We start from the raw sequence: 21,464 nt of genomic DNA, 5'->3' as shown, positions 1-21,464 counted from the left end.
CTCCACTTCAAGGGCTTTCAGGAGGCGTACGGGGGTGAATTAGGCAAGACGGGAAACGAGCTCAAGCTAATGAATTCAGAGCTCTCGCATTATCATTCTGCATTCCCTTATTTAAGGAGCAGAAGCGTCTCATAATCTCGAGATCGGATACTGCTGCTTTTGTCATCAGAGGCCTAGATATGCCCATCTTTTGTAACGATTCTTTATCCAGAAATGTTTTCAAAATGTTTTTAGGGCTGTGTGATCTGCTTAATACATTTTCCACACCTCTCTGTGTCCCCAAGCTTCCTCCTCAGTGTCATTTTCTATCACCTCACTGCACTCACTCTGTTCCTTCTTGCCTGGTTACTTCCATCATTTCTGGGGGGGGGTTTATTTGGGGGGGGTTAAATCTTTGACACTCACCATAGGTGTCAAACTCGTGGCCCTCCAGATGTTCTGGACTACATCATGCTGGCAGGGGATGATGGGAACTGTAGTCCATAACATCTGGAGGGCCGCGAGTTTGACACCTGTAGATTACACAAACTATGGAGAATCACAGCACGAATTGAAACATTGAGAATTTTTTAAAACGGGGGGAAAACACAAAATGGTGGCCAGGAATCATTTTGAGGTGAGTCAGTGTAGACAAATGGGAGGGACTGAAAACGTTTTGCAAACATTTTGGGGGATTTGTGCGGAATAGGCCAGAAGCAAGTCAGCCCAGAAGTTTTCAGTTTTGAATATAAGGATAATTCTACCGTCAAATTATTCATCTTACTGTAGGTTTAGCTATGAAAGGAAAAGTTAGTCAGGCAGTGGGGGACCTTGCATGACAAAAGAGAGAAAGAGCTGGTAAAAGAAGGTAGGGAGAAGGCAGAGAAACGGAAGGAAGGGTTTAGGCTTGTTTTCCCTGAGAATAGAGTTACTCATGTCTTACTCATGGACCAGTTACTCATGTCTTAAGCACAGTTTTCAGGAAGAGTATTGGAAGAACCAAGTCAATTAGATGTGACAGGACATGACATTCTAAGATTAAGGGACAAATGTAAACTCAGGTTACCAAATCTGGATGATGCATGCCTCCAAGAGGATTTAAGGAACGAATAGTTCCACATTGTCGAATTACAGCGGTACTTCGATTATCGTTGACTTCGGTTTTCGTCGGTTTCGGTTTTCGTTGACTTTTTCTGGGCAAAATTTGTCTCGGTTTTCGTCGATTGCCTCGGTTTTCGTCCTCAAACCCAGAAAAAGTTTGCCCAGAAAAAGTTCATGAAAACCAAAACCGGCTGGGGTTTGAGGAAGCCCAGCTGGGAGGCAGAGGGAGCTCCTTATTTGGGCAGTGACATTTTGGAAAACCGAAATCGACGAAAACCGAGGCACCATTTCCCATAGGCATCAATGTAAATCCAATTAATCCGTCCCAGGCACTCCAAAAAGTGCCTCCAGTGGATTAATTGGCCTCCTCAAACCCCAGCCGGGAGGCAGAGGGAGCTCCTTATTTGGGCAGTGACATCAGGGGGAATCACTGTTTGAAGATAGAATTTCTAAACCCATGGAGGAATGAATCTCGCTGAGGGTAATCAACATGGCCTCTGTAAAGGGTAGCCCCACCTCACCATCCTTTTTGAGTTCTTTGAGAGAGTTTTAATGAACACATGGACAATAATTATATAGTGGAACCTCGATTTTCATTGCCTTCAGTTTTCATCGATTTCAATTTTCATTGATTTTTTCAGTGAAAAATTTGTCTCGGTTTTCATCGATTTGCCTCGGCTTTCATTGATTTGCAGTAAGGTGCAGGGGTTTGTGGAGAAAAATCACCCGGACAAAGCTGTTGCAGGACATGTCTGCAACTTGTTTAATGACAATGACTTGCCTCATTTCAGACAAATCTTAAAGAGGCGTCAGAAACAGACCTCTTTGGACAGCTTTCTGGTGCAACATTGGTCCACTGGCTCTGAAGCTGGTCCTAGTGTTATTTTTTGCTACTGTTTTCAGCATTAAACACTATGTTTATTCACCCAAAAATGTGTTTTTGGTATGTTTTTTGGAGTGCCTAGAACGGATTAATTGGATTTACATTGATTCCTCTGGAGAAGTTTGCCTCGGTTTTCATCAGTTTCGGTTTTCATCGATTCTTTTTGGATGGATTACCACTGAGGTTCCACTGTATTTCCAAAAAAGCTTAGATAAAGCCCCTTGCCAAAGGCTTGTGAGTAAACTTAGCAGTCTTGAAATGACCGCATGACTCCTCTTGCTGGTTAGAAGCTGAACAGAAGGAAAGAAGTCACAGCGGTGGTACTGGGGCTCATGCTGTTGGATTTGTCATAAATGATCTAGAATTGGAGTTGGTGCAAAAAGTGGCCAGGCTAGTAGATGTGATAAAATTGTTCAGGATGGCGAAAACCTAAGTGGATTGTGGGAAGCTCTAAAAGGCTTTTTGCAGCTTGTTTCTAGAAGGAGACATGGCATTGTTCTTATTGCTTGGTCAAAGATCTGGAGGCGAACAGGATTTTCTATGGGGACCGTCTCTGTTCCGAATGTATTGCAAACTGCCTGTCAGAGTGACCTGGAATGAGTGCCTAGAAGTGCCTAGAACGATTCTTGTTAATAAGACATAAGAACATAAGAACAAGCCAGCTGGATCAGACCAGAGTCCATCTAGTCCAGCTCTCTGCTACTCGCAGTGGCCCACCAGGTGCCTTTGGGAGCTCACATGCAGGAGGTGAAAGCAATGGCCTTCTGCTGCTGCTGCTCCTAAGCACCTGGTCTGCTAAGGCATTTGCAATCTGAGATCAAGGAGGATCAAGATCGGTAGCCATAAATCGACTTCTCCTCCATAAATCTGTCCAAGCCCCTTTTAAAGCTATCCAGGTTAGTGGCCATCACCACCTCCTGTGGCAGCATATTCCAAACACCAATCACACATTGCGTGAAGAAGTGTTTCCTTTTATTAGTCCTAATTCTTCCCCCCAGCATTTTCAATGAATGCCCCCTGGTTCTAGTATTGTGAGAAAGAGAGAAAAAATTCTCTCTGTCCACATTTTCTACCCCATGCATAATTTTATAGACTTCAACCATATCCCCCCTCAGCCGTCTCCTCTGCAAACTAAAGAGTCCCAAACGCTGCAGCCTCTCCTCATAAGGAAGGTGCTCCAGTCCCTCAATCATCCTCATGAGTCTGCTTGGTAGACTACAGGGTCTTTGCTTAGAAGTACAGCACATAATTTGGACATAGACACCCCGTCCCCCTTCACTGTCTGGCATGTCTTCTTCTAGGGATCATAGTCACAAAGACTGGAAAAGACCATGCAAGTCTGTCAGTCAGAACCGCAAGAGCCAGCATGCTGTGCTGGTTAGTGTGTCAGATCAGGATCTGGGGGATCCAAGTTTGAATCCCCACTCTGTCCTGGAAACTCTCTGGGTGACTTTGGTTTAGTCCCCTCCTTCCCCCTAAGCTTCACCTACTTTACAAGGTAATAATGAGGATAAAATGGAGGAGAGAAGCAATGTGGCCAACTGCTTTGGGTCTTCATTAGGGAGAACAGCGAGATCTAAATAAATGAGCCCAGAAACTTTGCCACGAGGCTGACTCACGAGCTGATTTCGTATAAGGCAGCATTCCGTGTTCATGACACATTCCAGAGTCCCTGGCTCTTTGTGTTTTGCTTCAAGCCTAATGCGAGACCACCCTGTAATGCCCGCATCAATCATCTGGCAACAATGAAAAGACTGAGTTCCAACGTATTGCTGAAATGATCCTGGTTTTTCTCTTTGTCAGCCTCGAAGGACTTTGGAGACGCTTGCTCCCAAGTGGTGTGATGAGAAATGGCTTTGGGGAACAACACGCAGCGCAGTTACTCCATCATCCCGTGCTTCATTTTTGTCGAGGTGAGTGCAGCTTTTCGCCTTCCACTTTGCGGAAGAAATGTTAATTTCATGGACCTAAAGAGAAAGCAGGGTAAAGAAAAGAACAGGGCTTGGGGAGCAATCCTCAGCAAGCTTGCTTTAAAGCAAATCCCGGTGAAAGTGTCTATGCACTTTGAAGCAAATTCCGGTGAAAGCATCTGTGCACTTTAAAGCAAATCCCCATGAAAGTGTCTATGCACTTTGACGCAAATTCCGGTGAAAGCATCTGTGCACTTTAAAGCAAATCCCCGTGAAAGTGTGTATGCACTTTGAAGCAAATCCCAGTGAAAGTGTCTATGTACTTTAAAGCAAATCCCGGTGAAAGCATCTATGCACTTTAAAGCAAATCCCAGTGAAAGTGTCTATGCACTTTTAAGCAAATCCCAGTGAAAGCATCTATGTACTTTTAAGCAAATCCCAGTGAAAGTGTTTATTCGTACATTGAATGGGATCAGGCAGTCAATCTGTATTGACCATGCTTATTTTGACAAGACTTTATTGAGAAGATTTCTCTCCTTGAAAAAAGGTGTTCCATTTTTTTGTTTCTAGTGTTATTGAACTCTAAAGTCTAGCTTCCATAAGTTTTTTGCTCCCAGTTGAGTTTATGTCTCATGCCATTTATGCACACATGGTGTCTTTCGTTTTAAGTGTGCACTCCCTTTGGGTTCGATTTTTGCTTATGCATACTCTTTCCCCACTTCAGCACTCACCTCGCTTCAGCTCAGAGAAAGACCTCAGTTTTGGAAACCTCTAAGTGTGACTTTTTTTCTCAGTTCGCAGGGAGAGTGAAGGAGAGCAATATGCATTTGTATTTCCTCCGGTTTTCTTGCTCCTCCCCTCCCACATCACACTACGAACCACCATTTCAGGGAATGTTGGAGGCTGGATTTGCTCTTGACTGCCTTCCTTTCCTCATCTCCCTCCCCCTCCCCAACTGTCTCTGCCTTCTTCCCTCCTTCTATCGTTGCTCTTTCAGGCCAGTTTGTGGGTGCCTGCAGGGGAATGAAAAAGGAGGGAATGGTGGGTCAGACTAGATTGAACAAAAAGCCGTGGAAAAATCCTACTTCGAAGCAATCAGACACAAGGTGACGTGGCACATGCATCAAGAGCCTAAGTCTGCATGGCACAGAAGAGGACTCTACTGGCTTCGATGGTCTACAGGAGCAGTGGCCCTGAGCCCAGATGTGAGGGTGATCTGGCTGCGATATCTGCCACCCCATTGATAGCCATGATTGATTCAGTTTCCCCTACTTCCTTCACCACTTCATGTGTGTCCTTCCCCAAACTGCACACTGAGTGGACGAGAACAACCATTCCAGATAGAAGGTATATACTGCTCTTCGGTTGAGGGTCCTCAGCCCACGGGTTGGGTCCTTCAGGTGGCTTGTGGAACCCCAATTGCTGATCATTAGCCTCTATTCAGCGACCAGTATTTTTGCTGCTTTTTGGAAGAACCTGCACTCATTGCATGTGTAGACAAGCTGAAAGGAGCAGGTTGGCAGTAGGATGAAAGGATTTCTCATGGCTCTCAACTCTTGGTTTCCGAGTAGTGTCCATGTAACCTGAGTTGGGGCAGCTGCCAGGCCCAACATTTCTGGTTGGTCATAGAGCCACAACCTCCTCTCTCCCTTGCCACCCATCCATGCACCCTTTCCCCCTCTGCTTGCAAAAACACCACCAGAGCCAGCTGTGCTCCCAACTGAAGATATTGTCCAGTGCCACCAGGGAAGGCATACAGGTAGTGCACAGTGGTAACAGTGTTTCTAGCAGCTATAACTGTGTTTCTAGCAAGGGGCCTGAGGTGGTTCAGGCAGAGTTCAGGGTGGGGAGACCAGAGACAGAGCCCCCCCCCCCAAATCCTGGAATTGGTCCTGGAATTTTGGAATTTTTCCTTTCAATGGTACACTTTGTTTTGCTCAGCTTGTGTTTCCCTGCTATCTAAGTTCTTGGCCTTCTGTTGACTTTCCTAGCCTCAACACCAGTAAGGGCATAACTCCGATTCCCTTTCTTTGGGTCACATGTCTGTGATGTCACATACTTGAAGATCAGTAGCCCCCATGCTGCCACTAAGGAGTTAAAAGTGGGCCTGTGGTCTGTACAAGAGGACATACATTCAGCCGAGGAACACGTGACCCTAAAAATGTCCTTGCTACAAAAGCTATGTTTTCTCTTCCCCTGATTGTTTACAACATCTAAAGGTTAGCTTGCGCTCCATCCCCCTGGGTAGGGCATAATGTGCAAAACCCACATTATTCCTCCCATTGGAGTAGTAGGAGAAGAAATGCGTGAGTTTTCATTTTAACAAGCTGGCTTAGTTCAAAGGTTATACTCTTGAACCTTCATTAATGTGCAATTCAAATTATTTGTAATTTTCCTAACGAGAGCCTATCTTGTCAATTTATGTATGTGCCCGCCATAGATTCAAAGAACCGGCAGAATTCTAACTCTAGAAGAAGCTAGGCCCCCATGGTCTTTTGTGGCCCCCCACAAACCAATAACTTGAAAAATGTGCAGAACCGATGATGTTGTGTCGCTTTTTTTTCATACTTGACTTTCAGAGGTGTTGTAGTATCTACCATTTAATCAAGTTGAGGTTTCAAAGTATGTGTGTTTCTTCAGTTGTGTTGACGTTGTGGAATTTGTATAGCAGGCTTTTTACCTTAATCTCAGATCCCCTTTGTTCCCTTTAGCCCAGGGGTCTGAAACCTGTGGCTCTCCAAATGTTCATGGACTACAATTCCCATCAGCCACTACCACCATGGCCAATTGGGCTGATGGGAATTGTAGTCCATGAACATCTGGAGAGCCGCAGGTTGCAGACCCCTACTTATAGCCTGTGTGCCAAGCAGCAAGTAAATGATAAACTGTAATTAGTGAAAATATATTCAATCTCACTACCAACAGAGACTACGGCCCCTTCCACACAAAACACCTAAAATGTTTGTAAAACATTCTCAATCCCCACACCCTTTACTACGATGTCCACACTCACCCCCTCAAAACAATTCATGGCTGCCATTAAGTGTCTTTCCCCTTTTATTTGTTTGTTTATAGTTCTGTGTTGAATCAATGCTTTAATACCGCAAAGCTTTGCTGCAAAACTTCTCATAGCTGGTATGATCGACACTTCAAAGGTTTATTCTCCCTCCAAATTAAAAAAAAGCACAGACATGATTAAAATAAACAGGTGAGGGGGGATAGAGCGAGCTCAGAAAATGGCACTGAGTAGGAGGTTCCGGGAAGCTGAGGAGCAAGGCAAACATGGTCAATAGATCGCACAGCAACTGGAGACATTCTGAAAATGTTTCAACCAGAGACTCCGTTTTAAAAAGAGATTCATTTGACAAGTTTTGAGGCTGGAAATAAAAGATTTTTGGGACGTAAGGCAGAAAGAACTCCACAGAGGAAACACTTTATTTCCCATCTCAGGGCTGCTGGTGGTTTAATAGGTTTGTGCAGAAAGGGTCTATAGAGTTCGAAGCTGTTGCATATGATTTGAATATACTTAAGAACTTTTGGGGCTAAGCTAAATTAGTCAAATGGCTGGTGAGGGCTGAGAGCCAAAAAACACCTCCTTGGGAATAAACTCCTTTGAGTAAATTGGGACTTACTTTAGGCTGACCAGACATCCTGCTTTTGGCGGGACAGTCCCGCCTTGAAACAATTTGTCCTGCGTCCCGCGGGTTTTTTCAAGTGCCCTGATTTTTGGAAGGCTGCCGCACTGCCTTCTGGGGTGCAAGGCAGTGTGGCAGCCTCCCCTGCGCTCCACAGGCGTGCAGCGCCTTCACAAGAGCTCCGATGTTCCCGAAATGGGAGGCGCCCAGAGGCCCAGATGGCAGCTCACATTTCTGTAGCGTGGCCGCCCGCCTACCCGCCCATCCCGGTTCACAAAGGTGACCATCTGGTCACCTTAACTTACTTCCAAATAGCCCTGTTTAGGATTGTGCTCAATATTTATTCTAGCCTGCCCCACTTCAGGTGACCATTGCGGAGGCTCACGTGACAGAAAGTCCCTCCATGTAAGAAATTACATCTTGGCAAGAAGTGTTCCGGTGTGATTTTGTCCATGACATTCTAGGTTTCTATGTTCAGGGAACATCTTTTCACATACAAGTGATTTTCCACCAGCGGCCCAGTACGATTAAGAAGCCTGTTTATCTCCTCAATCCACTGGCAGTGTGAACTGGGCGTCAGTCTCCCAGGAAACTTGAAGATTGTTTTTTGTTTGGCAAATCTAGGGTACAGACAGAGGGAAAAAATCAATCTATCATCTCTTCATCAATCAATATTTTTTAAAGCGAGAGAGAGACAGAGAGAGAGAGAAATGCCAGGTCTCAGATGGAAGATGTTTTAATTTATAGCCCGACACAACTATCTCTGAAGGTGGGTTTTTTAAGTACTCTAATGTGTGAATGATGAGTCTGTCTAGTAGAGCTGGTAAGAGAGTTATAAATTGGTCCTTCTATAGGCAAGGCTGACATGAACATAAAAGTAAATCTAGCAGCAGATCTGCAGGGAAGGAGGGAATGTTGCTATTTCTTGCAAACAGATTTCCTCAGCCTTGTACCTTCTCCTCCTATTACTACTAATGCTAGCGTTCAAGGTCAGGGTAGAAAGTGGAATGAGAAGTATGAGGAGAGGGTTTTAACACCTTGGAAATCCCTCTCCCGTGTTTCCCCCCTTGGAAGTCTTTTAAGATATATATACCAGAAAGCTTTCTGCTGCAGTGTGGCTCAAAGAAAAAATGATATATTTCTTACGAGGAGGGGCGAGTGTTTACTTCTGCACCAATGAGAGACAGATTTGATGTATGGGACATGGTGTGGGCACCAATAGAGAGATAGGAATACTAAAATAATGCACACTTTGGTTTCCAACTTGATTTAGGTCGTCCATACATTTCTGCTTGATCTGCCTGTTGTGCTACCAGAATTTTTTTTTTTTAAATGATGGCATAGTATGGTGGATGGAGCCAGACATGTTTGGTGGTAAATTGTAAGGCTGAACACACTCAAACAAAGCAGCTTAAAAAAGAAGAACTTTACTGATATATGTCGCCCTAGGTACAGGGTGCTGGAACTGAGGATTCGTGTCCTCAGTTCCAGTATTTTAACCATTTACAAAAACAGACAGCAACCAATCAGCTTTTCCCCTCCGCCCAGCTCCTGGTCTCCCATTGGTTCTGAAGCTCCAGCGGGATGTAGCTTTTCAGTTTGCTTTTCCGCACTTTTTGGAAAAAGGCGGGAACTGGTGCATGTTGGGAGTTGCAGTCCTGACAGTAAATACTCTTAATAAGGGGACCATTTGCCTGCTTTTGTGGGCAAACCCCCACTGAAGCACCCATTTCCAGGACAGTGCTGGAAAGAGCGGTGAGAGAGTGGGGATATCTTTGATGTGTTGGCCAGAAGTGACATTTCCAACACTGCAGGATTTTGTTGATCTCTCTGGTTTTTACCCTAGAGATTGCCAGAATCCTAGAGAGTCCGTGACATCGCTTCCAAGTTTTAGCTGAAAGTGGAGTTGGTGCATCAATTACATCCTTATTCCCTAACACACACACACACACACACACACACACCCCCCGGGATTTAGATAGCAACTCTACCCTGGGCATTTTTTGTGATTGTCAACATATTTGATATTTTTAAAAAATCTGCAGTGAGGAGAGATTTTCATACACAGAATTTCAAGAGGGGCCATGCCTCCACACTTTTTTCGACAACAAACCATTGCACGCATTTTGTGACAAATTCCGCAAATGTCAGCTGGAAAACAGCAGAAAGGAAATCATGCTGCGACCAGGAAATTGTGGGGGAAATTTGGAAAACTTCCCACACATCTGTAGTTACACAGGCATGCACAAATGAACCCCAACAGCCATGCTGATGTCTCACTATACGACTATCTGCACCTGCATAGCTAGGCAGATGCAAGCCACAAATTTTTAAAAAAAGGAAATGGAAGGCCAATAAAGTACTGCCTGCCTGGCCGTTCGCTTGCGAGCAGCTACAACCCGGGATTGTTTTAAAAAACTCACCACTAGTTTAGCGATTTTCAAAAAAACAGGTTTGGGGAAAATAACACAGAGCAGATTCATTTTGGGTGCGGGATCTGTGCGAAGCTCCCCCACCCGGTTTTTAAGCGTCCTACACGGAGGTGGGATCCAGCAGGTTCTCACCAGTTCCCGAGTGTAGGTTACTAATTATTTGTGTGTGCCGAGAGGGGGTTATTAATTGGGTCTGCTTTTCTGTTAGAAATTCCATTAGGTCCAAAAATCATAAAGTCCTGTTGTTTCCTATGTGGCTGGTTAGCGAAGGTAGAAAACGGGATAATTCTCCCTGTCGGGATGTTTTAAAAACATGTTTTAGAAATATGGTAAAGTTCCTTGTTTAAGGAAAGTATCCTTCTTTTGATTCCTAGAAACAAAATTAAGTATTTGAAAGTATTAAGTATTTGACAGGCAGTCAGTTAGAGGAGAAGTAGTTGTTTCTGTTGGCAGTAGACGATAGGACTTGCTATAATAAGTTTATATTATGGACAGAAAGATACCAGCTGGAAATTGGGAACTTTTTTTTTACAGTAACAGAGAAATTATTAATGCCCTGCCCCCGGAATGCCCGGCCACACGCCCATCGTGCCCCGCCCAGCCCCCTTGGCACTACACCACTGTTTGAATCCCACCACCATGGGAACCTGTTACTAAAGTTTTGGATCCCACCACTGGTCCTACACCCATGTTTCTTGGCCCATGCGGAAGGGGCCTCTGTGCTGACCTCCAGATAGCAGTCTTCCACTTCCTGTAACTCAGTAACTTCACTGAACTAGCTCATGTCAGATTGAAATGCATTTTAATGTACCTTGCAAAAGGTCATAAAATCCATCTCTCCCCTCTGTTTCATCTTGGCATTCTTACCTATTTCCATTCTGCTTCCTGAGTGGTGCTAATTTAAGAGGCGGGTTAATGTAAGTGAGGCTTTTGGTTTGATGGAAAGGGGTTACAGACTGCATCTGTACTGATCAATTTTACAGTAAATGTCCCTTTGCTGGTCACTGTCAGGATAACTGCTACATTAACTGGCAATTTCATTGCAGCTGCAAATTGAGTCACAGTTCGCTTTCTGTGCTCCATGGGGATGTTCTTAATTTAAGAGGAGCTGTTAAAGGCAGCAGACGCAGGCGATCAGAAGAAGAATCGACATTGCTGGTGAATTGTCCACCAAGTGGTGGGAATGTTGGATGAAATGTGGGCATAACTGTGGGCTATGGGGGTGGCTCAGCACCAGAGAAATTTTTCCTTTTCTGTTTTCAATTGGCTTTGTCTACCTTTGGCATCTGTTTAGAAGAAGAGGAAGAGTTTGGATTTATATCCCCCCTTTCTCTCCTGCAGGAGACTCAAAGGGGCTTACAATCTCCTTGCCCTTCCCCCCACAACAAGGGTGGGTGGGGCAGAGAGAGCTCCGAGAAGCTGTGACTAGCCCAAGGTCACCCAGCTGGCGTGTGTGGAAGTGCACAGGCTAATCTGAATTCCCCAGATAAGCCTCCACAGCTCAGGCGGCAGAGCGGGGAATCAAACCCGGTTCCTCCAGATTAGATACACGAGCTCTTAACCTCCTCCAAACTCTTAACCACCTATAGCCAGTTTGCCATTTGAAGACTGGTAGCTGGAAACTAGCAAATAGGTCAGAGAACTACATTGGTCCATTAGCTGTTGTCACCATCATAACCTTTAACTCTGCATTGTGAAGGCCTTTTTGTTATTGCTGTTCTGAAGGGGAGGCAAGTCCACATATTTTGTAACCTTCCTACACACCAATATCTAGCTATTGGGAATATCTCCTGTCCATTGTAGTAAAGTGCTGAGGAGGACGAGATGGACAGCTTAGACCTCTGGAACATTATGTTTATAACGTGATGTCTATTTTGGAAAGAAAGGTGATCTAGTTCAAAAAGATAGGCAGCTGTGCAAAGACTTTTTCAGATGTTACAACCATGCATACTGGGAGCACACCAATCACACAAAAGGTGAGCCTGCTCTACCTGCAATTTTCCCAATAGTTGGGATTGTCATATTATATGAACAGAGACAATGTATATATATAGAGACAGCATGGTGTAGTGGTTAAGAGCAGGTGGATTCTAATCTGTTGCTCTTTGGGTGTTCCTGGGTCTAATCTGAGCCAGTTAAGCCTTCAGTGCCATATACTGAGCCTTAACATGATCAGTCAATCACTAAGCAAAGATGGCAACATTCTGGGTCTCACGGATGTCTTAAGGACCTTCCATGTCTTCCACTGCAGAGTCTTCCTAGGTGGTCTTCCATCCTAGTACTGAGCCTGCTTGGGAGCCAGCGTGGTGTAGTGGTTAATAGCAGGTGGATTCTAATCTGGAGAACCAGGTTTGATTCCTCACTCTTGCACTTGAGTGGCAAAGGCTTATCTGGCGAACCAGATGTGTTTCCGCACTCTTACATTCCTGCTGGGTGATCTTGGGCTAGTCACAGTTCTTCGGACCCCTCAGCCCCACCAACCTCACAAGGCGTCTGTTGTGGGGAGAGGAAGGGAAAGGAGCTTGTAAGCCACATTGCATCTACCGTGTTTCCCCGAAAATAAGGCAGTGTCTTATATTAATTTTTGCTCCCAAAGATGCGCTATGACTTATTTTCAGGGGATGTCTTATTTTTCTGTGTTCTGTTCATCGGGCAAGCTTCCAAACAAAAACTTTGCTACATCTTACTTTTGGGGGATGCCTTATATTGCGCACTTCAGCAAAACCTCTACTACATCTTATTTTCAGGGGATGTCTTATATTCAGGGAAACAGGGTACTTACAGGAAAGAAAGGTGGGATATAAATCCAAACTCTTCTTCTCCTCTTCTTCTCTTTTTCATCATATTTATTTTTGGTCCTTTTGAAGTAAACGCTGGATTTTTCAGGGTTTGCATTCATGTCTGTTGAAGCTGTATATGAATGGTAGTGAATGCATACATGCCCCTGTTCACACTACATGGCAACCATGCATATTGGGAAGATAATGGGTATCATGTGCAATATTATCCATAAGGGCCCCACAGGGACTAGGGGCCAATACAATTTTTTTTGCAATAAAAATATTTTAAAATTGTGACTGAAATTCTTCAGGAGACCCTCAAAATGGATATAGGGCTGTATATTGCAGTCTAGCGCCTACCGTACCAGGGGCGTACTGTCAGATATAGTGGGGTGAAAGATTGAAATGCCAGAGGGGGCCCAAAGTACCTGAAAGTCCAGGGGCCCGTCCACGGGTTATTAATGCCCTGGTTTGTACTTCTGTTACTTGTGTTTGCTAGGCTGATGATATGTGTGAATGTAATGTTTGAAAAGGACTCTTTTTCTGTCCCAGAGTAAAAATGAACTTTAAAAACCCTATGATACAATTGTTTTTTTAAAAGGACGAAAAATATAATCCAATTTATGTTTACGCTACACTAGTAAATATACAGTGCAGTCTCATGTTAACGTACTCCGGTCTTAGCCCTTTACTTTCAGTGGGTTTAGACTGGATTAACTGTGCATAGGGTTCTACTGTTACTGTGCCCCGACTGTTGCTATTTCAGTTTTAGTTCCGGCTTACACAGCGATAAAAATTACAACCCGAAGATGAGTTGTTAGCGGTAAGAACTTAATGTTGTACGGTCAGCTTTAGCAAATTCCTTTTTACATCCGGAGTTTGAACTTTTCAGTAATACAGAGGTGGCATGAGACAGCTAATCTATAACAGCGGAAAGGTTAAACCAACATTTCAATCCTTAATTGCAATAGCTGTTTCCTATTAAAAGTGGACAAAGAGACAAAGCAGGGGCTCATTAAATAATTCCCAGACGTTGATCACATGGGTATCCAAAGAGCTCAGAAAATAAAGCTGTTCAAGGAAAGTATCAATGTATTTTATTCAGCTAAAAACTGCATTATGAGATCACAGCACAAGGCTGTCCAATGCGGCTGGCTGATACCTCTGATGAGGTTGTAAGATAGGCTGACCAGACATCCCGCTTTTGGCGGGACAGTCCCGCCTTCAAACAATTTGTCCTGCGTCCTGCGGGTTATTTCAAGTGTCCCGATTTTTGGAAGGGTGCAAGGCAGTGCAGCAGCCTCCCGCGCGCGTGGCCGCAGGAGCGCACGGCCTTGTGGGGTGCTCCCGTTTCAGGGACAGGGCGGGAAACAGAAGTGCCCCACAAGGCCATGCGCTCCTGCGGCTACGCATGTATGCGCGCACAGGGCCACCCACCTGCCCGCTCATCCCGGTTCACAAAGGGGCTCACAAACGCCTTTCCCTTCCCTCCTCACAACAAACACCCTGTGAGGTAGGTGGGGCTGAGAGAGCTCAGAGGAACTGTGACTAGCCCAAGGTCACCCAGCTGGCGTGTGTTGGAGTGTACAGGCTCATCTGAATTCCCCAGATAAGCCTCCACAGCTCAGGCGGCAGAGTGGGGAATCAAACCCGGTTCCTCCAGATTAGAGTACACCTGCTCTTAACCACTCCACCACTGCTGCTCCTGTGTGTTCCTATGTGGGGGGGGGAAACCCTAGCCTTCCTTTCAGGCAAATGAGATACAAGTTCCAGTTAGATAAGATGATCAGCACATGCGGGGTTGCGTTCATATAAGGGAAAGCCGATTGCTCCATCCTTAGCTTTCAGTCGATCTGAATTTTCACCTGAGGAATTTTCAAGCATAGGTATGCTACAAATGGGTCTGCACGGTCACGAAGATGCCAAGATTTGTGTTGGTAATAGCAAGGTGTATCTTGTGGTTCTTCCCTTGGATCTGCGTAGTATCACTAATGGTGGTAGAACTAGGTAGAAAAAGGGACAAGAAGGTTTTGCAAACATGAGTTCCAAATACCTTACCTCATCATGCTGGCCGGGTCTTTTTATTTTCTTCCTGAAGGACAGATTTTGCAAGGGACAAGCAATGCTTGTTGACAGCCCAATTTATAGCACGCTGGAAAGAAATAAGGAGATTTGGAAGGATAATTACAGCTAGAAGGACATCCCAGAAAATACATCAACGTATTAGGATTTTGTCAAGCAGGTGTCTGAAACGATGACTCATTCTGCATGTGCTGCTTTTGGATAAGTCCTCCTGGGATATCGTCCATGTTTTTCGGTCTTAAGGAACTTGTCTTCTTTAATGGCTGGGGTTTTCCTTAAAGGCCGATTGAACGATGTCTTTCAAATATCTGCTCAGTCAACAGAGCCTCCCTTTGGACTTCATTGATAACTAAACCCCAGTCAGTTCAAACTGCTTATTGTGTGGTAAAGATGTTCCCCAGAGTGTTGTTCTTCGGGATGCAGGTGTGTGTATTGTATTTTTAAAAACCTTTTTCGCAACAACCTTTTTCTCATTAAATAAAATACATTTTGGGTGCTTAACCATCACGCTGACATGAGATTTTCTTCCCTGAGGGAGCTAATTCAAATACATAACCCCTCCCCCTCCCCCCATTTACAATTTAAAGAAGCAGAATCCAAGAACAGTTGTATTGCATAGCATAGATAAGATGTTGGTCTAGGTCAGTGATGGCGAACCTTTTTGAGACCGATTGCCCAAATTGCAACCCAAAACCCACTTGTTTAACGCAAAGTGCCGACACGGCAATTTAACCTGAATACTGAGGTTTTAGTTTAGAAAAAAACAGTTGGCTCTGAGGCGTGTGTTACTCAGGAGTAAGCGTGGTGGTAGTCGGTGGCTCTGCTTTGAAGCAACCATGCCACTCTTCCAATGGGTGAATCATGACCCTAGGAGGGTTTACTCAGAAGCAAGCCACATTGCCAGCAACCAAGCTTGCTCCCAGGTAAAGGATCGTGCTTTAGTTCTTCACATGAAAATCTGTGGGGTTTAACAGGGCGTATCAGGGTCACCTACACTGCTTCCCCAAAACTAGGTCTTAGGTTTAATGCTAATAATCAAGCCCAGATGCCCAGGCCAGCCTAGATGTGTGTGTGGGGGGGGGGGACTCTGTTTGCACGTGCCCACAGGGAGGGCTCTGAGTGCCACTTCTGGCACCCGTGCCATAGGTTCGCCACCACTGGTCTAGGTAAAAAAGTAAGGTTTCCCCTTCAGTTGTGTTCGACCCTGGGGTACCCCTGCAAGCAGTGATTTCATAGGCAAGCTGTTTTTGTGGGGTAGTTTGCCATAGCTATGCGCTAGGTACTCATTTACTGGCCAAGGAATGGATGGATGGCTGAGTTGACCATGAGCCAGCTGCCAGGATATCTGACCCACAGGGGGCTCGAACTCCTGACCGTGTGAGTGGCAGTGCAAGCACTTAACCACTACACCACATGGCTCAATTGTTGGTCTAGACTGGGCCTCCAACTCAATACATGATTGAATTCCATTAGTGGTAAAAAAAAATAGCAGCTAGACCATTGTCATGATGATAATATTTCTCATGTAGAGAGTGTTTGAGAATGTTGAAAATGCTTGACACGTCCTTACGAGCAGCAGTGGCGTAGGAGGTTAAGAGCTCGTGTATCTAATCTGGAGGAACCGGGTTTGATTCCCAGCTCTGCAGCCTGAGCTGTGGAGGTTTATCTGGGGAATTCAGATTAGCCTGTGCACTCCCACTCATGCCAGCTGGGTGACCTTGGGCTAGTCACAGCTTCTCGGAGCTCTCTCAGCCCCACCTACCTCACAGGGTGTTTGTTGTGAGGGGGGGAAGGGCAAGGAGATTGTAAGCCCTTTTGAGTCTCCTGTAGGAGAGAAAGGGGGGATATAAATCCAAACTCTTCTTCTTCTTCTTCTTCTTCCAGTAACCCAAGTGTGATTAGAATTTTTATTCCTATCTTGCAGATAGCAGACAGTAGCAGCTACATCATGCTTTCTCTCAAGGTGTGAACCAGGGGTTTCCTACCTCAAACACTTCACCACTAGAAGTATTGCATGTTCTTCTTTCCTCATGTACAACAATGGAGAGCAGTGCATAGGATGCCGGTGGGAGCCAAAAGTGGTAGAGGTAGATTGCAGGACTTGGGAAATATGGGTTCAGTCAGTGGGGGGATTCAAATAATTTAACAACCGGGGTCTGCCAAAGTGGTGTGAACCTGCTGAATCCCACCACTGGTTCAAATCCCTGAAATTTAGTGGTCAGTCATTCAAGTCAGTCTAACCTAAGGTGACCAGATTTTCACCTTTTTAACGTGGGACGTCTGGTCACCTGTGACAGGGCGGGAAACCGGGGAGCGCCCCAAAAGGCAGTGCGCTCCTGCAGCCGTGTGCGCGGGAGGCTGCCGCACTGTTTTCTGGGGCGCTCCCGTTTCCCGCCCTGTGACAGGGAAAAGGGGAGCGCCCCAGAAGGCAGTGCGGCAGCCTTCCAAAAATTGGGGGAATTAAAAAACCCCGCGGGACGTGGAACAAATTGCTCAAAAGCGTGACTGTCCCGCCAAAAGCGGGACGTCTGGTCACCTTGGTCTAACCCTTCAGGATTGTTTCGGGGTTAAAATGGGGGAGGAAAGTACATATTGACTGCCCTGTACTCCACAGAAGAATTGCATTAAAATGTGATTAATAGACTCAGGGACTGTTAAGCAAAATGTTCTCAGAGTCTGTAAGGGTTAGGGTTGCTGGCCATTGGCAGTTTCCCTCCTGCCTGGCCAAGTGGCACTGGGAAGTGAGGACAGATCAGGAAATCTCCAGATGAAATAGGAGATCTGTTCTCCCTAGTCGGGGTAATGGCATGATAGAATTAATGGTGAATATGCTGATATTTTACCATTGGTGGATTGTGAGGATGCTTTTTCATAGTAGAATTGATTGGAACACAGTGAAGATTTTTTTTTCAAGTGATGAAGCCCAGCTGCTTGAACAGCAAATTGTTCTTAAACAGGAAAAAAAGGGGGAAAGAGGGGTTAAATATTTGGGAAATATTCATGGCAATATTATTGACCCAAAATAGAGAAAAGTAAGAGTATGTGATGTGGAGCAGCAGTGGCGTAGTGGTTAAGAGCAGGTGCATTCTAATGTGGAGGAACTGGGTTTGATTCCCTGCTCTGCCACTTGAGCTGTGGAGGCTTATCTGGGGAATTCAGATTAGCCTGTGCACTCCCACACACGCCAGCTGGGTAACCTTGGGCTAGTCACAGCTTCTCAGAGCTCTCTCAGCCCCACCTACCTCACAGGGTGTCTGTTGTGAGGGGGGAAGGGCAAGGAGATTGTAAGCTCCTTTGAGTCTCCTACAGGAGAGAAAGGGGGGATATAAATCCTCCTCCTCCTCCTCCTCCTCCTCCTCCTCCTCCTCCTCCTCCTCCTCCTCCTCCTCCTCCTCCTCCTCCTCTTCTTCTTCTTCTTCTTCTTCTTCTTCTTCTTCTTCTTCTTCTTCTTCTTCTTCTTCTTCTTCTTCTTCTTCTTCTTCTGGTGCTAAGCAGATTGGGCTGTAAGATGCTTAGGCCTATTCTTCACAGGCCAATAAACACGTGTGTAAGTCACTAAAAAACCCATTGGGGGGACTTCACACAGATCCCCCCCCCCCCAAATGAGACTGCCCTGTGTTATTTTCCCCAAACTGAGTTTTTTGAAAATCGCTAACCTAGTGAGTCTTTTCAAAATCCAGGATTGCAGCCCCTCATGAGTGAATGGCCAGACAGGACATGCTTTATTTGCCTCCCTTTTTCTTTTAAAAAATTTTTTCAGCTTGCACCTGTGTAGCTACGCAGGTGTGGGTGGTTGTATCATGGGACATCGGCATGGCTGAGGGGGTTTATTTGTTCATGCCTGCGTAGTTACGCATGGGTGGGAAGTAATTTAAAAAAGAGAGAAGCAGCTCTGTACGAAGGCGCGACAGCAACCCAGATTGTTTCTGGGGCTCCAATTGCTGCCTGCACGGATGCGTGTGAATGCGAAAACAGGAAAACCGGTTCCTTTATCCCAACTGCAACCCACTGTACATTTGCTGTGCGGAAGAAGAGGAAGAGTTTGGATTTATATCCCCCTTTCTCTCCTGTAGGAGACTCAAAGGGGCTTACAATCTCCTTGCCCTTCCCCCCTCACAACAAACACCCTGCGAGGTGGGTGGGACTGAGAGAGCTCAGAAGAACTGTGACTAGCCCAAGGTCACCCAGCTGGCGTGTGTGGGAGTGTACAGGCTAATCTGAATTCCCCAGATAAGCCTCCACAACTCAAGTGGCAGAGCTGGGAATCAAACCCAGTTCCTCCAGATCAGAGTGCACCTGCTCTTAGCCACTGCTCTTAGCCACTACGCCACTGCTGCTCCCTTAGTTAGGAGACTGAGGCCATACGGAAGCTGTTCTGAGCTCTTCGGAATGGGGTGGAAGCATAATAAATAAAGGCACCCACAGGAGCTTTGTGGCAGGTGTAACTCCTGTTGGAACTCAACAATACTAACCATATGTGAATACTCTTAGTAAACAGACAGGTCTGCTGAGCTTTCAGCTATTTACTTTTCGAAGCATTCTGTTCACTGTAAAAACACCATCCTTGGCTGAAGACTAAAAGATAGATACTGATGCTTATTCAAGCCCCATTAGCTTCCTTGGCTTGTGGGAACTGGCCGCCCGAGAAAGAGATGGGTTGTGCAGTTCAAATTAGTGTACACAATGTAGGGATTCAGACCCAATTCCCGAGCCAGACAGAAAAGACACTAAATAAAAACATTAAGGCAGAAGAGCCCGGGATGGCTGAAAGGAGGCGCCGCCAGCCCTCCTTGTGAAAATCAATCTCGGAAATTCTTCGCGTCCCTAATACATTGTGCTCGGATTCTGTTTCGATTCAAGCCCAGCCTTTTGAAGTCGATGGTGCCAGCGAGAGACGAATGCGTTCTCTGATGTCTTCTGGTGAGTCATGACGGACTCGATGGGATTTCACAGGAGGACGGGAGAATTTTTGAAAAGGTCAGCAACAACGGATTGCAGCGCTCATCGCTCTTCTCTTTACTGCGGTTAACCAGAACAGTAGAGGAAATTGCTTGTCGGGAATATGTCTTCTCCGTGGTTTTTCACTTTGCTTTCAGGCCATTGCGAAGGACCAAAATGATTAGTACAAGAGGTTCCACATTACTGCTATGTCTGCATAGTTTACTCTCTGCAGGTTACTCACTTGATACAAAAGCAGCAAGAATCGTTTTAAAAGATTAGCAAGTAGCCCTCTTTCCAAACTGTTACATGTCATCATCATTTTCTTCTATATGAACCTGTACATCAATTTCATCCTTTGTCAGAAGTCCTGTTATAGCAGCTGGAAGGGGTGGTCATTGAGAACAGAGCCTTCTGTGGGATGGCCTCTTAGCTATGGCCATCCCCATATCTATAAACCTGGCATCTACAGCCATTGACTTTTTGGTGTTAAATTCTGGGCAGTGGCGTATTTGCCTAGGGACATGGAGTACCCTTTGTCCCCAGGCACCCCCTAGTGGAGGGCGCAAAAATTTCAGGTTCATTTGTGCATTTTTTGTATGTTTTAGTGTTTCAGTTTTCAGTCTGCAGGGGGCACAATTTTAGGCTAGCAGCACCAAAATTTCATGGATGTTTCAGGAGACTCTCCTGATGATACCACTTAAGTTAGGTGAGGTTTGGTTCAGGGGCCCAAAGTTATGGACTTCCAAAAGGGGTGCCCCCATCCCCCATTGTTTCCAATGGGAGCTAATAGGAGATGGGGGTACATCTTTGAGGGTCCGTAACTTTGGACCCCCTGAACTAAACTTCACCAAACCTGGAGGTATCATCAGGAAAGACTCCTAAAGATACCCTGAAATTTTGGTGCTGCTGGTTTTACAACTGCACCCCTGATAGCAGGCAAACTCCAAATTTCCCCAGATTCTCCTTTTAAATCCACCCCGTTCGGCATGGACTTAAAGGGAGAATGTGAGGTCCCCAGTTTAAACATTGAAAGTGATTCTGTTTCAGGGTGGGGGAGAATCCACCCCAAAACAGCATCATTTTCAATGTTGTTTTAACTGAGGACCCCAGATTCTTCCTTTAAGGTAGAGTTAAAAGGAGAATCTGGACTCCCTAGTTTAAACACCATTGAAAGTTTGGGGTGGATTCCACTGGAGGTGTTTTGTAAGAGATGATGCTGACATTTGTTTGATAAATGTTTTACTGGGAGTGATTTGTGAGAGATTTACATGCTTAATACCCACTTGCACTGGCTTGGAGCTGTTTCTCAGGCTAACAACTTACCTGTGGGAGGTGTTTTGTGAGCTGGTGTAAAAAATCATTGTTTGGTTGTGGTGGGGGGTGGCCGCCCATACGGGGGGGGGGGCGCCAAACTCAGGTGTTGTCCCCGGGCTCCAGTTTGCCTAGATATGCCTCTGGTTCTGGGTGTACACTCAGGTTTTTACAGCAAATTTTATTAGCTGCATTCACTCTTTGTATCGCTGCAGCCTTCTGCCCTATCTTGGTATTCTGTTTATCAAGTACTGCCTGGTTGTGATATTTAAGTCATCCTTTTAAGTCCGGACGTATTCCCCCAAGAAGCCCACAAGCATGGCATGAATTGAAGAGCTTTTCCTTCATTATTTATCTTCCAGGCAACTGGTATTTAAAGGTTTATCAACTTTGAGGTTCCACTTGGCTTT

The 21,464-nt window shown here is 45.4% G+C and overlaps 1 protein-coding gene across 1 annotated transcript in view; it reads left to right on the top strand.

The window, feature by feature from the left end:
* Positions 1-21,464, top strand: part of PLPPR1 (phospholipid phosphatase related 1) — a 155,069-nt gene that overhangs the window by 84,136 nt on the left and 49,469 nt on the right. The window contains exon 2 of the mRNA XM_048503383.1: positions 3,767-3,876. Within this exon, the coding sequence (XP_048359340.1) occupies positions 3,814-3,876 (63 nt within the window). The 5' untranslated portion in view covers positions 3,767-3,813. The remainder of the gene's footprint in view (positions 1-3,766; positions 3,877-21,464) is intronic.

This window comes from Sphaerodactylus townsendi, linkage group LG07 (genome assembly GCF_021028975.2).
Source record: "Sphaerodactylus townsendi isolate TG3544 linkage group LG07, MPM_Stown_v2.3, whole genome shotgun sequence".
Lineage (NCBI taxonomy): Eukaryota > Metazoa > Chordata > Lepidosauria > Squamata > Sphaerodactylidae > Sphaerodactylus > Sphaerodactylus townsendi.
Note: the sequence above shows the minus strand (reverse complement) of the source record. Positions and strands in the feature narration are given on the sequence as shown.